Consider the following 16038-nt stretch of genomic DNA (forward strand, 5'->3'; position numbering starts at 1 on the left):
AACAAACTTGATCCCACAGCTGTATTTGGAGTTTAACTGCTATCAGTTTCATGAGTTGAATTAATATCTACAAGAAATAAAACATCAAACAAAACACTGTATGCTCCAGGAATCTCTTTCAGAGTTTTGGTCTGCACCCAACAAGTTTTGTTATTTTCCATGTAAGCTTTTGTTCCATTCCACATGCGATGGTTTTACGTGAAACAATAGGACCTGTGCTTTAAAAAGCATTTATGTTTCTAATACTATCAAACTCTTTATAGCATCAACATACTTACAAACATTTAGGGTACATCTACACAACACACTTATTTCAAAATAAATATTTTCTGAATTTTTTTCTGAAATCGATTATTTTGAAATAGCACGTTCACACTACAGGGAAGCCCACACTTCTCTAATGTGGATGTGCTATCTCGAATTAGAGCCCCAAGAGGCACCGGGGCAATAGAGCATCAACACAGCTGCTATTCTGAAATAGCTGTTTCAAAATAAATGTTATTCCTCATGGAATGAGGTTTACAGATTTTGAAATAAGCCACCTGTTATTTCAAAATTATTTCAAAATAATAGAATTGCTGTATAGATGTTCACATTATTATTTAGAAATAACACCAGTTATTTTGAAATAACATTGCTGTGTAGATCTACCTTTACTGATTAATCAATCATCACAATGCCTGGTTTCTCCTAAACTGGTTAAACGTTAATATCCCGATGAAGTAGTTTTAGCCCTCTGCAGTTGCAGTTCTACTCTTTTTGAGTTCACTATTTTACAGTATGTGTAATAGAGTTGACAGGATTAAGAGTTTTCTTAAGGACACAGGGAAATCAATGTCAGAGCAGGGATGAAAAAGTAGAAGTCTCAGATTTATAATCTGGTACTTAGCCGCAGCTAAAGCAACATTCAACTTGAGACAATTCAGAACTGAAAGTACTGGCTGCTATGTCTAGACTACACTGATCTATTGGAATAAGGTACGCAAATTGCACTCTGCAATTTGTATACCTTTTTCCGATAGTTTTTTTGGAAGAGGCATTTCCAAAATTTGGCCCGTCTACACTAGGCCAAATTTTGGAAAAGTCTCCTTTTTTCGGAAGAGCCCTTCTTCCTCGTGGAAGGAGGAAAACAGGGCTTCCGAAAGAGCGCGTCTGCTCTTCTGCAAAAAAAAGCAGAAGAGCAGATGCATTCCCTGGATGCGGAGGGGTTTTTCTGTATCTCGGAAGAACCCCATAGTACATAGTTGGGTGGTATAAACTCCTGTAGCTTCAAATTAAGCCCTTTCAGACCTTATCTCAGTATCCTTAATGAAGGGAAGGGTTGTTAGTCCCTATAGTGGACATGGCAAGCTCTAGATCATAGGTTCCCAAACTGGGGAGTGCACCCCTCTTGGAGGGCATAAAGAAATTCCGGGGAGGTGTGAGGTGACCCAGCCCCTTCCTCAATCCCCCTTCCCCCAAGAAAGAGCCTGCGCTGGCGTTACCTCCTGCAAAAATGGCAATAGCACCAGCTTCCTGCAGCGTGGGGGGTGGAGTCCCGCAGCTGCAAGCCAGAGCTGGCATCCCAGGAAGCGCATGCACTGTTTCACTGCCCCAAACAGCTGGCATGCTTCCTGAAACGCTGGGTCTGTTGTGTACCAGCGACTTCCTTCTGTCTGCTGTCTTCCTGCACATGTCTTCAGACAACAGTTAAAATCCAAGTGATTAACTGAATCTACCCTACAGGCCTAGATTTTAGCTGCTCGTATGTGGACACATGGGTTGAAGTAGGGAAGAGGAGAGGGCACATGAAAAAATGTCTCCCCTTTCCCTTATGCATCTACAGCCAGAATCTTGATGTTTTTTCAATAATTGCAGGAGGTAAGTGAGTGTAAATACTAAACACCCCAAATAGGGCAAGGTCTTTATGGCCAGGGTCCCATTTCCATTCCAGCTGGAGCCCAGTGCTGGGGAGTGCTCAGTGGATTATTGAAAGGGTTCGGGCGTTTATGCCCCTGTAGGTATTCTGTTTGTCTCTGTTCTTCACAGGTAGAAACTTTCCAGACGCCATTGCTGATTTGATGTAACTCCATCCCCACTCTAAGGCACCCATAGCTTTTAAAACCACAGCGTAAGCCCACTCTCAAACTTGGCAGATAATTTGCATTTGAAGTAATTTAATCTGTCCTTAACCATGAAATCACTTGGAAAGTTTTGTCAGTCCACAGCCTGGCCCATTTGCTGGCTGTCTCAGCAGCCTTGTTAGATTCTTGCCCCTGGAGAAGTAATCCTTCCAGTAACACAGAATTTTAGGTACTCAGGCAGTACACTAATGGCAGTACACATGTAAGTAGGTAGCTAATTAATTGATTATAGACAGGTAAGTTCATTGGTGACAGTGGGAGAACTCAAAAGAGTTGAGTTTAGATACCACCAGTAGAACTATTAGTGGCAGTCAGGTTTGTATGCTTCAGTCCATATCTAATTAAGCCTCAGAATTTTTTCTTTTATAGATACATTTTTAAAGTTTTGTACTCCATCCAGCTGGTAGCAGGGGTTTTTGCAGGAGTCTGATCAAGTCTTAAAGCATCAAGCTATTTGACACAATGCAGAAACAAATGTCAAGGAAGCATTTATGCATGAAGCTGCTGACTAACTGGAGTCCACCTTTCCTTCAGTTTACAGATCATTATCTTTGTGCAGGCCTGCTCCTTAGGGCTCTGCAGCCAGAATGGTTCTCCTATCATCTGCTTGAAAGGGATAAGGGAATCCCTAATCTTGCCCCATGAGTGGCAGGGGGAAGGAATGTTGGGCTAGGGAAAAGGGCAGCGCATTTTGGCTAGGTCTACACTACAGCTTTTTCCAATTTTTTTTTCGGAAGAGGCTCTTCTGAAATTTGGCCCGTCTACACTGGGCCAAACTTTGGAAAATTCCCCTCTTTCAGAAGATCCTTTCTTCCTCAAGGAATGAGAAAGACAGGGCTTCTGAAAGTACGTGTTTGCACTTCCGCAGAAAAAAGCAGAAGAGCAAACATGTTCCCTGGACCCTGTAGTCCGAATTCTTTTATTATGCTCCAGTAATTGTCAGAATGAGACACACGCTTCTGGACCCACTTCCACTGTAACTTTTCCAAGTTGCTGCCTCAGGGAATGGGATCTGAAGCAGCATGCTCACGAGACAGTTTTGAAAGTATAATTTTTAATAGCCATTTCAAAATCCCCGCCATATGTGGTTTTTGGAATAATGGAGGGGATTTCCTCAGCTGATCCTGAAGAAAATCCATATAAAAAGGAAACCAAAATTACATGAGTGAATGTTTTTACTCAAGGTAACTGCTATGTATTGATACAATATCATTCATGTTAGGCACAGCCATCACACGCCATCAGTTGTCCTAATCATTGTGAAGGAGCTTAAAGAGTCATTGAATGAGTGGCTGGATATGATTTGTACACTGGTCTGCCTTAAAGACAATAATTAGTTAATTACTACTTTAATAGGCCTGATTCTCCCCTTTTAAAATGTGGCAAGTCACTAAAGTTAAAGGATTTATACTGGAAGAATCAGGCCTCATATTTTTTTAGGCTTAGGCATTCCAGTGTAACCCCAACTCAAACATTACTGCTGTATGTTGATAAAGTATAGGTGCCATGTTGGTAGGAATGTCTCATACCAAAGGAGAAGCCAGGATTCCATTCCATCTCTGTCCCTCTTTACACACTAAAAAAGGTTGGGCATGCAGCCACCATTTTTTTTCCCACAGAAAGGAGATCTAGGGTGATTGGATCAGGGGTAGGTGGAGAGAGGAAGGTGAAGAGAGACCTTATTCCCCTGTGCAACGATCCATGAGGTTAGACAAACCATCATGAATTTGAAGATGTCATATTTTCAATTTAATTTTTGTTCCAACAAGACCTTTTAATTGTTAAAATTATTTTGGAGACCTATTCAACAGGTTGAGAGGTTGCCTTTTTTTTAAGGGCTTGTCAAAATTAGCAGATGTCTAATGAAAAATAACATGCTTTATTAATTCAAATACACAGACATAATTGAGGGAGTTTTGTTTCTATCTACTTGGGCCCTCTTTACAAATGAATATATGTTAGAATGGATACTACAGAAATAATACATGATCTTTTGTATGCTTACTTTTTCCTTAACCATCCTTAATCACTAGATACTTGGTTACACAAGTATCAGGTAGTTAAAGTAGTGTTAAGGCATAGGAAAAAAATCCAAGAATATCAAAAGTCAATTTCTGCTTAAAGTCTGTGGAAACTGAGGGTGTTCAGCATGTCCAAGGCTCAGTTCCTTTTGAATAAGCCATGAAAAAGGATAAAATCTCCATTCACTAGTGAAACTGAGAACTGAAACAAACAGCATTTTCCTCAAACATAAAGCCTTGATAAAGTATTGTGCTCAGAATCAACAAATGAGAGGAATGTATAAATACATTAAAACAAATATCTCTATAATAAACAGGGTTTGTTGGAGCACTTTTGTCAGAACACCTTCATCAAAATCTGCTGTTTCATAAAAGATGAAATCACTTCTCAGAGGTGTAGAGATGTTTATGTAATTTTTGACAGCGAAAATTTTGAGGCCCAAGATGGCAACTCTGGTTGACACCAAAGAGAGAAGGGAAGCTAAAATCTGACATTTTCAATTCCAGTGGACATTTTGACACAATTTTGATTCTCAAAATTTTTGATTCTCAAAATTTTCGATTCTCAAAATTTTCAAATTATTCTGTTTTCATTCCAGTTTGAAAAAAAAAAACCCCTTCAAATGCTGAAACCTTGGAAGTTGTCACAAAATGAAATTGTCATCCTTCCACTGATTCTAAATATAAATTAAATAGATGTATGTGTAAACAGTCATCTTAAGGAGTCAATCCTACACACACTAAAATCAGTGGCAATACTTGCCTATCAAAAGAAATAGGAGTTGACCCAGTACAGCACGTCATAGCCTCCATCTGCTCAACTTCTAAGATCAGTTAATGTTAACTGAGTTGGCTGCTCTATGTATACCACTGCCATCTACTGGCTAGAGTAAGACCTGCGTATAGAATCATAGAATACTAGAAATGGAAGGGACCTTGAGAGGTTATCGAGTCCAGTCCCTTGCCCTCAGGGCAGGACACAGTACTCTCTAGATCATCCCTGATAGATGTCTATCTAACCCATTCTTAAATATCTCCAGAGATGGAGATTCCACAGCCGCCCTAGGCAATTTATTCCAGTGTTTAATCACCCATTGTGTGTTTGTAATCCTGGCTAGATTCCAATCTTACTGTTTTACAAAAAGATTACTCCTGATTTATAGTGATGTAAAGGTGGTCAGAATTAGGCCATAAGTTTCAAGGGGCTGGTCTTACAAAGTTAGTTACACTTTCCCCAATACTATTTATACTGTGACTCAGGAAGAGATCTGTGGCTTTGGAGCAGGTGATGAAGAGTTTTGTTGGTTAATGTGCACAGTATAGCTGCACAATGATTATGTCAGTATATGAATGTGTGGATGTGCTGTGGATTTTATTAAAATGGATGTATGAGAAGGGCTAAGACTGTCAAGGCCAGGAAGAGAAAACAACTTTAGAGTTAAATTCAGCACAGGTTTGTACTGGCAAAGCTTTAAAGGTGGAAAATCTAACAGTGTGACACTAGGGGAAGAGGGAAATATCATGGGAATGGAAAGCAACCACAACTTCCCTTCTGGCTGTCCCACTGAAGAACAGTTCATCTCAGGAAAGAGATGTGGGGTGGCTAGAGATGCATGGATGTTGTGCACTGGAGGCCCCAAAGGATAGACTAAAAATGGTTGCAGAACAAAATCACCTGCCCTGTCTCCTTCCAAGAGAGTGGGATGGCAGAGCGAAATGTAACATACAACCTCCATGCATGTGCTTTGGTAAATCCAAACAATGACAAGGAGAGTTCACTGCTGGTGAAAATGTCATTGCAGTCAATGTTTTGTGCCTGCTTCTGTCAATGGTGAATTTGGCTCAAACAAAATATTAATATGAGGAAGATTAAGGGGAAAATAAACACAGAAGAGCATTATTTATCTTTTTAGTACACTATTTTAATTTTCAACTGAAATAACTGTAAACAAATTGCTAATACCATCAATATTGGTATGAATTAGAAGGAAAAAATGTTCACCAAATTTTCAAATTAGGAATTATACAAAATGTCTGTGATCCAGGAAAAGCAAGTTAGAGGAATGGGGAAAAAGTCCAGTACAGGAAGAACAGAAAACACAGTCAACTCTTATAGCCCTGGGTTAGGGCTAATGAGAATTAGGTGATGTAACAATAATTCCTTATGTAAAAAAAAAAAGGAAGTTCTTACCATAGCTTGAATAACACTGACAAAAAACATGATCAATGCAAGATCAATGCAAGATGAGCAAAACAAAAACAAAACAAAACAAAAAATCCCAAACAAGTGTGTTATCTCAAAATTTAATCTTTAACTGGTAACTGGGCGTAACTCCTGTATATTAACAATCTGAAGAAATTAAATCTGTAGGCTATTGTAAGTATGAAATATTTTAACAATAAAGTAGGAATGGTGGACTGAACTGATCAATTCTAACACTCCAATTTCCCCCCCTTTTTAATTTTCAAAATAAAACAAAAAAACCCAAACCAGACAAAAAAACCAACCCCTTAAAGACAAGCAAACAAACCAATCAAGAATGGCTTATTTCTTTCCATGCTGGAAATCTACATGGGCTATTCCTCTGTCTGAAAAAAAATGATGCTAGTGTCACTCTCTTTGCACAAAACTGGGTACTGAGCAAAAGTTTATTGTAGTAATGTGATTAAATTTTGCTCTGCTTTCAAGAAATGCAACAACAAATAATAATAAAAACCACAGAAAGAACAAAGTTAAGTGAAAAATCTCTGCTGCCTTCACAGCATTGGGTTTCTGTGGAATTGTCTTGTGTAACCTGAGAGGTTTTGCAGTTCCTGATGATTTTCAGGCAACTGCAGATTAAGGGTAAGATTCACAGAGATTCCCCTAAGACTGGTTACTTAACAACACTGCATTGAACCAATATCAAACTAGAACAGGATCTCATTCCAGGATCTGGACTGTACCACTGAAGTCAATGGGAGATTTACTACTGACTTCAATGGGAGCAAGACTGAGCTCAGTGTATTTGAATCTGTAAGAACAGAAGCAGCAAACATCCTGGGTCTTGCATCATCACAGAGAGTGATACTCCTTGAGTAATCTATCTGCTAGAGTTGCAGAACTTCAAAGAAAGACTGTTCATAACCAGCAAACTTGTTTTCCACGGGGTTTTGCAGGAATGGAATGCAAAGCTACCTGAGTTAATGCTACAGAGTTGATGCTGCAGCATATGCCATAGGTTTCCTGGTTCTAACTGGTCTCTGTCCATTTGTGCTCCCTTAATATCTGCAGAGGCCTTACACAGAGAAGTTTTCACAGGAGCAGAAGGAAGGATCATACAGCTGCTACTTAGGCTTCACTGCCCTTCTTTTTGATAGCTGTTTTCCCATTTGAATGTTTTTTCCGATCTTCATTTTGTCCATTGCAAAAAAACAAGAGGTGATCTGGTCCTAAGTAGCAACCAATTCACAACATTCTACAGAATTTTTTTTTATTAAATGCAATTGTTTTGGTCCTCCTTGCATCATTAATTTTCACTCTCGAAATCAGAAATGAGGTTGCTTTCTTCCAGAGCTAAAGAGTCAGAGTTAGTTTGTGAATAATATGGATTTCTGAACCATCGTATTCTAGAGAAGAGACTGCCATTCTGTCTGTACAGGCACCATAGAAATGTAGAAATAGCAGCCACCATCACCAGTGTCACCATTACAGCGAGAGCTATGATCTGATGGTATGATGCTAAAAGGAAAGAAGCAGCAGAAGAAAAGTTCTATAACAGTGAAAGAAAGTCACACTATACAAATACAGAAAATATTTTAGCTTCAGTATTTCTGATTAAAAAGATAAATGTATCACATAATAGAATTTACCTTTTACAGTTTGCACTGTTTCAAAGATATCTGAAACAGAATCCAAAATTAGCAAGAAAATTATTCAGGCAACTTATAAAAGTTAACATACATGTTTAGTGTATAGTTGCTACTGGGGATGGGGGAGAGGACATATTTATAACAAAAATGGGCTGTCCCTGATTTAACTATTGATGCCAATGGAGTTACACCACATTGGAATAAATAAGACATATAGTGTCATTTTAAATTCTTTCACATATCAAAGTACATGGGAGATAAGAATGTTCTAAATACAAAGGAGCTAATATTCAAGAATGCTCACTTACAGTTTGATTTGCTTCCACTGAAGTCACTGGATTTTTGCCATAGGTTTCAGTGGAAGTAGGATTGAGTGTCTACTACATGAGGATTATCAGGGTCTCATACTTCTAAATCTTTTTTTATTCATACACTGGAAAGATGGTCTTTTGGTTAAGAAAGCAGGCTGGGAATACGTAAACGTGAATTCTATTCCTGATTCTCACACGAATTTCCTGGGTGACTGTGGCCAAGTCCACCTCTATCAGGGGAAATAACATTTACACACCCCTAGTGAAACAGTGAGACTAAATTCATTAATATTTGTGAGACACATATACTGTGGAGTGCCATAGAAAAGTCTATGCATAAATACTTGGGTATAATTTTCAGTCATCCATTTTATCAATGTCCAAACTGTAGCAGTGTGAAATCAAAGATTTAATTTTTCTGTTTGCAACCTGCCTTATGAGTCAGCTACTTCATGTGGAGAAAACTTAGAAGATTCTACTGCTTTCCCCAAAATATATATGATGCAATGTAATGTTTGGGCTCTTTTTTTTTTGGTACAAAAGAAGCTGGCAAAATTATCACAAAACTTTATTGTTCCCATCACATGATGATGAAAAAGGTTGTGATATTTACTCAATATAAAAAAAAATTCACATCAGACAAGCAGAGGAGAACCATTACACAGGGCTGGCTTATGACTAACTAGCAGGCCTAATGATGATTTTAGTGCTTTTGGGTGGACTTGAAAAGCAATTTTTTCAGCTCTGAAAGATGTAATGATTCCTAGTCCCTGTGTCTATAGAGTAGCACTGTGTGTCAGGCCAGACTTTGTACTTTGGGGAGGGTAAGTGAGGTAATTTTTTAGGCTGCCCTATATTTAACTTCATGTCACATAAAAAAAGAGAGGGGAAAATTTCTTAGGGTACATCTACACTGCATGCTTATTTCAGAATAACCTATTTCGGAATAGAATCTCCAAAATAACTTAATTTGAAATAGCGTGTCTACACAGCAAATGTCCATTGAAATAGCACTGAGCTAGTTTGAAGTAGAGTGTCCACACTCATTGGACACTGAATCGCATTTAAATTAAGGCCTCTCAAAAGCACTTCAGACAGGTTATCAGGACAGCACTTCCTGAGGCTATCTGAAGCTCGTGCTTAAAGGGACCCCACCATTCTGCCGTGTCTCACACTCTTCTCCTTTGCCTACCTCCTCGAGGGTCAGCAAAGCCTTTTCACTTCCTGCTCTGGTTGCCCTTGCAGACACCACAGCTCTCCCAGCCATGGAGCCTGACCTGCCTCCAAACAGTCGATGGCTCTTAGACCCCATGCCACACCTCCTGTTGCAGTTACTGCAGGCTGCCCTCGTGGCTCTGCAGGAACAGAACCCCCACAGCCCATTATGGGGCATGTCCTCTCTTCTCCATATGCTGCTCATGCAGCATTGACCCCACCCGTCCTTGCCTGCTGCTTCTGGCAACTGGACACCAGTTCTGACTGGTGGGACCATATTATCATGGAGCTGTGGGACGACCAGCAGTTGTTCCAGAATTTCCACATGTGAAAGAACATCTTCTGAAGCTGTGTGAATGGCTTGCCTCTACTCTCGTGTGACAGGACACCCACATGAGACCCGCACCCCCTCCACAAGTGGGTCGCCATCGCTATCTGGAAGCTCGCCATGCCGCACAGCTACTGCTCTGTCAGGAGACAGTTCGGTGTGGGGAGATTGACCGTTGTGGTCGTGATATGGTGCTCTCATGCTACTGTCCCAGGAAGGTGGTGAACTGCTGGAATGGGGTTCCCTAGGGAAGGGTGGGGGAGTGGTGGAAGCTCCTGTCCTGGAAGGGGTTTTCAGTCCCACCTTCACAAAGCCCTCTTGGGGGATGAGTAAGTAGGGGGTTGGTCCTGGTGTGCCAGGTGCGGGGACGGTTGGCTTCATGGACCTCCCGAGGGCCCTGGCAACCCTGTGATTCTCTGTTTGTCTCCTTCCATAGATGGTGAGGGCCATCAACACCATCCTACTGTGCTGGCTCATCCTCGGGCTCGTCACTGGATTTGTCACCATGAGCTTCTCCACTGGGGCTCCTAATAAATCAACAGGAATGCAGGCCGTCGTGGACCACCGAGGCTGGTTCACCAACATCAGTATCGAGTGGTCAAGGAAGGTGCATGACACCTGCAACTCCAGCCTCTAGGAGAAGATGAATGCTGGCACTTTTTTTCCCGATTGCACCATGAGGGTCGGGGACGTGGACATGCCAATGTGCATAGTGGAGGATGCCGCCTACCCTCTGCTCCCCTGTCTTATGGAATCTTACACAGGACACCTTGACCAAAGCCAGAAACGTTTCAATGCCAGGCTTAGCAGGGCCTGCATGGTTGTGGAAGGTGCCTTTGGCTCTCTGAAAGGGAGGTTCCATTGCCTCCTTATCTGCCTTGACCTCGGTGAGCAGAACGTCCCTCAAATAGTTGTGTCCTGTGTCCTGCACAATATGTGTCAGAACAATGGGGAGACATTCCTGCCAGGGTGGGGGGGTCAAAGGCCGAGCAGCTCACAAGAGTCTTTGAGCAGCCGCATACGGCTGCCATCCAACAGGCCCATCAGGGGGCTGTGCGCATCTGAGAAGCCCTGAGGAAGAGTTTCACACAAGGACCCCAATGAGACTCCCCTCTGTGCATTGCCTCTCTGTGCCTTTCCTCCCCCATCTCCCCTTCCCCTGTTGAGAAAATAAAGCAGACCTTTAGTTTTGGAAACAAGAAACTGTATTTGTGGTTTAATTAAGGGAAAATGTAACTGGGGAAAGAACCTGAGAGGGAGGAGGCGGGGGAATTGAGGGGGAGGAGATGCTCAGGGATCGGGCTGGAAGTGGCGCCTTCCTCGGCTGGGAGTGGCACCTTGTGTACGGGATCCTCGGTGGTCACTGGGAGATTTAGGGGGCGAAGCCAGAGGGGCAGGAGCTGGGGCAGAACTGGCTAGCAGGCAGTCGACAGCAGTGGTGTAAACTATGCACATGGTCCAGGCCTGCTGCAAGAGCTTCTGCCAGGTGGTGCGGCACAGCTCCATGTCTGCCCCCAGAGACTGCTGCAGGCACGCAGGGCAACAGTGTGCTCCTGCTCCAGGTCCTCGTGGGCTCATCTGCAGCAGCGGTTGCCACGCGGTCAGGTGGCTGGCACGGGAGGTGTTGTAGGGGTCTCACTCGCAGCTGGTCCAGCTGTGAAGAACAAAGAGAAGGACAGTCATCCCAGGACACAGGGTGCCTGAAGCCTAGCCCTCATCTCTGATGTTACACCAAAGGTTTCAGGCCAGATGAAGGCGATGTGCTTGGAGCAAGGTCATCGATGGCCTAGACAACGGGCCCCTTCCTGAAGGGGCCCAGTAGTCCCCAGGGGGAGCCTCACTACTTCCACGTTCCAGGGACAAGCAGGCATGGATGGGAGGGGGTGACAGGGGAACTCAGCTTCCCTCTGTGCCAGGCACGTTGCGGCATCCCACAGAACATGAAACCCTGCCCACTGGTGGAGGGGGCAGAGTGTTAGGGAAAGGTGCGACTGGGATCCCCTCCACTTCCTTCCCCTCCCAGCAGGCTCCCCTAACAGGCTCAGTGTCCTCTGCCTCACTGGGCTTGTCTAGGAGCAGATGCTTCCCCCAGAGTATGAGCCTGACCATATGCTGTGGGCGGCACTGTTGTGTGTGCGTAACCAGGACCCCACCCTCCTTAGTGGTGGCTTGCGGTGGGAGGGTGTCCCACCACAGGGCCAGGACTAAGGCAGGCCTGTGCAGGAACCCTGTAAGCAGGAGCCCAAGGCTCTTCTATGGCAGGCTCCTGGGGCTAAGTGCTCCGAACTGGCGCTCCACGTGCATCCATGTGCACAGGCTGCTGCACGATGCCCAGGCTGAGAAGGCAGAGTGAGGAGTGTGCAGCCCCTCGCCGCCTGCTGCCTCCCCCCAGGTGTGTCTAAGGACAGTCATGGAGCTCACCTGATGGGCCATCCGCTGTGTCGTCTGATCTCCGGGCAACATCCTGGGTGGGTGGTAATAGCTCCAAGGATGGAGTGAGATCCTGGCTGGTGGGTATCGTGGATCCAAAGGCCTGCTCCTCCTGCTCCTTTTCTTCACTTGCAGGTCTGCCCTCCAGGAGGGTAACAATGGGCGTCTCCCACCCAGAGTCCACAACCAAGGGTGGGAAGGGACTGACTCCCCTCCCAGGGTGTGGTGGATGGAGCTGGCTGTAATATTGGCAGCTCTGGGATGCGATCCCTGAGTGGGAGTTGTGCTCCCTAGCCTTGGTATAGGCCTGCTTGCGCTCCTTTACTTTCATCCACAGCTGCTCCTGGATGCGGATGTGTCCCCTGTGCCCCAGGCTGTTGGCCATCCAGCCATAAATGTCCACACTCCTACGTTAGGTGCAGAGGTCCTGGAGGTTTGCCTCCGCTCCCCAGATCTCAGTGAGATCCAGGATCTCCGCACTCATCCAGGATGGGGCCCACATTCTCCTCCCCTGGGCAGGGGGTTGGGAGCTGCCTGCAGCTGTGCTTGCAGCTGTTGGGTGCTCAGAGTCAGTGCAGTGGTCTGCCAGGGCAGTGGGGAGGCAGATCTGGTTGTTGCTATGTGGCACGGTGTGCGCTGGACTTGCTGTGTGCCCCACACTATTTCCCCCAAAGCTGCATCTTTAAACCCTGAAGGGGAAGGGGAACTATAGAGTCTGGATGAGTGTGGACAAAATGGCCAGCAGGGCACCTATGGAAAACCCTGGAGACCCCTTATTTCAAAGTAACTACAACTGCGCTGTGTACACACGCCCTATTTTGACATAACTATTTCAGAATAGGCATTATTCCTCGTAAAATCAGGGTTATGGATTTCAGAATAAGACGCCCGTTAGTTTGAAATTATTTCGAACACTCCTTTTGTTATTTTGAAATAATGCTGCTGGGTAGATGTGCCCTTTAGTGTCCAAAGAGAGACCAGGGTCTGTGTTTCCAACATTCTAAAGTATTTCAAAGAATAATTATTGAAGTAAGCTAAAATTTTGGGAACTACTGGAAGGTTTTGTGCATATTCTCATGAACTTTAGCATGGCTATAGTAACACTATACAATCTCCTAAAGTGGCATAAATTAAAGAAGTACTTATAAAGTAAGTATTAAATATCCCCTTTTTGCAGGGAGAAAGACAACAACAGACAAGTTAAATGACTTAATTATGATCACAACAGGAGTCAGAATTAGGATTAAAAGTAAGGGAGCTTGCTTCTGCATCACAGGTGGTCTTTCACATATTGAGCACTCTGTCCTTGGGGCTGGAGGTCATACAGTCTGCTCAGCAGAGGAGCTGATTCAGTTGCAGAGCTTAATCTGAAAAGCAGCTGCTACCTCAGCTCTAGAAGCATCTGTAGCAGCGCTCATTGTGCTTATTTGCTTTTACATAAACACATACCTGTATCCATTTTACATACAAATCCCATTTTTTCTCTGCAGGGAGATAATTGCCATGCTCCATCTGTAGTCCTCAAAGCAATACAAAAATTCCCTTTGAGATTGTCCAAGTCAGGCTCTCTGATGCCCCAGTTGGAATAATTTAAGGGAGAACCATCACGCCATGCTACTGTGTTATCTAAGAGCAAAAAATATATATATTTATATTTAAATACTGTGAGGTCTGTGTAATTTGTGTTTAAATATGTGCTGAATAGCAAAGAACGAGGAGAGGGCAATTGGATAGGGTGAGTCTGGAGAGCCGACTCCTCAAAAATATGGGCAAAATTATCTCCTCTGATATGTACTGCAGGAACTTCTTTTGTTCTCTCCATCTCCAATTGGGGAAAGCATTCCTCTTTAGGAAACCACCTGCATGTCTCCTGAATATGGATGGATTTTAGCACATTCATGAGCGGTATCTTGCCTGCTAGGAGTTGACCCAGATTGAGAAACCTGCCTCTCACAACAAAAACAGTGCTGTCCATTATGAGCAGTTAAGGTGCGGGCAATGATGCTGGGTGTCTGAATTCTGGGGAGTAGTGTGGTTGGGGATGTGGAGCAGGAGGGAATCTGCTCTGCAGTGACCATACATTCTGCCCAGGAAATGAATAAGGGTATTATTCGTCCCGTGAGCCAACTACTATAGTGGGATATAAGCCAGAGAGTTTCCACAGAGCAGTCACAGCTTAAACAGTGACAGATAGCACTTTGTATTTACAGTGCACTCTAAACTGACAAAGACTGCTGGGATAAAAGTTGAGTCGGTACATGGTTGTCAATGTCAAACTAAGAAATGCAACTATGTTGTCTTATTTATGTATTCCATTACTTACTGTCTGCAACAAACTGAATGTTCAACCAAATCTTTTGGACAGAAGAGCCAAAATGGTGCAGTTCTTCCAGAATGAAAACATTTTCATCTTCATCTTTAATAGTTAAGAGATGAGATCCTGTAGATGGAACATTTATACCAAGTTTTTTCATTGTTGATCATGTTCAGAACATAAACTCTATTCTCCTAGTTTAGATTTTGGGAAAACATCTCCTATTGTATCCCCAGTTCACTTTTCTCAAGATAACTGCATGCAACGCCATGCTCAGGATGTCCCGAAAGAAAACTGATGTACTTTAGAACATTTGTTGGTTAGTTTAGTTAGCTACAATATCATAATCTTCACTCTTGTCTAAAACAGGCCACTATTTCAAAACAGAATATGTGACACTTTATTGCTGTAAAATAACCCATAACAGATTACCTTGCTTTTTGCAAAATACATTTGCCATATCAAAACTGGTACTTTCAAAAACTGTTGAAAAACTGTAGCAATTGCTTTTAAATTTTATCCAGGCCACATTTTCTTCTGAGCATAAGCCTCTGGATTCAATTAGTTTCTTTTCTGTGACAAAAACAACATTGCAAGTTTTATGCAATCACATAATAAACATTCCATAAATCATTTTATAGTAATACTAGCAATATTTTTACCTTTTAGAAGTATGCATGTAAACTTGTTATATTTTATTGTATTATGTATGTTATGGAAAATCTTCATTGTAACAATTATAAAGAAAAATGGAAACTTGAGTCACCCATGTTTAGAACTATTTTTTCCCTGAGCTAATCCTAAACCCAAATAAAATATTATTAAGGGATACACTCACAAAATAGATAGTCATTGGGACTGATCCTGCTGCCCTTCCACTCTAGAAATTAGCTCACTATTATACATTATTTAATATTTTAAATGGAAAATAAATATCATGCAACTCCCATTGAAGCCAGCAGGAGTTCAATGGCAGCAGGACTTGGCCCTTGAATAAGGTAGTCTGGACTTGTGTTGAAAGAATGTTTAAAGGACACTGTTTACTACAGCAAAAGATTCATCAGAGATAGTACCTTTAATTAAATTAAAAACTGCTAATTAGTTTTGTATCTTCACTTTGGATACATCACCTTTAGTATATCATTGGTGTTCTTAAATATGTCCTTCTTTCCTTAGCAGTGTGCTATCATTTATAATTATAGGCAGATAGTAAAAACAGGACCTCAGTTTCTGGTCTTACGCAAAAACAACCTCACATGGTAAATTGCCCAAAACCCTATTTAAGGGCTAGGATATCCATGCAATCATTTAAAACAGTGGTTTGGATCCAGGCAATCTAGACAAGAATTTACTCATTTCTAATTGATGACCACCAAATCATCCACGCCAGAGAATTTTATTAAAATGTATTATACTTCATGCTAAATCTATTCTTAAGCCAAGA

General features: G+C 42.6%; 1 protein-coding gene and 1 long non-coding RNA gene across 4 annotated transcripts in view; one reads left to right on the forward strand and one right to left on the reverse strand.

The window, feature by feature from the left end:
• Nucleotides 1-10424, forward strand: part of LOC112546176 (uncharacterized) — a 27509-nt gene extending 17085 nt beyond the window's left edge. The window contains exon 3 of the long non-coding RNA XR_012905183.2: nt 10287-10424. This is a non-coding gene — a long non-coding RNA (uncharacterized LOC112546176). The remainder of the gene's footprint in view (nt 1-10286) is intronic.
• PLA2R1 (phospholipase A2 receptor 1) overlaps nt 1-16038 on the reverse strand; it is a 109898-nt gene that overhangs the window by 16960 nt on the left and 76900 nt on the right. The window contains exons 26-30 of one of the 3 annotated variants that reach the window (XM_006111649.5): nt 15027-15167; nt 14604-14720; nt 13730-13906; nt 7997-8026; nt 6292-7865 (exon numbers count right to left, since the gene is read on the reverse strand). In XM_006111649.5, coding sequence (XP_006111711.3) covers nt 7654-7865; nt 7997-8026; nt 13730-13906; nt 14604-14720; nt 15027-15167 — 677 coding nt within the window. In that variant the 3' untranslated portion in view covers nt 6292-7653. Of the gene's footprint in view, nt 1-6291; nt 7866-7996; nt 8027-8049; nt 11505-12271; nt 13907-14603; nt 14721-15026; nt 15168-16038 lie in introns of those variants that run through there. The other 2 variants (XR_016350040.1, XM_089779735.1) reach the window with 2 other exon arrangements.

This window comes from Pelodiscus sinensis, chromosome 7 (genome assembly GCF_052426305.1).
Source record: "Pelodiscus sinensis isolate ZL-2025 chromosome 7, ASM5242630v1, whole genome shotgun sequence".
NCBI classification, from domain to species: domain Eukaryota; kingdom Metazoa; phylum Chordata; order Testudines; family Trionychidae; genus Pelodiscus; species Pelodiscus sinensis.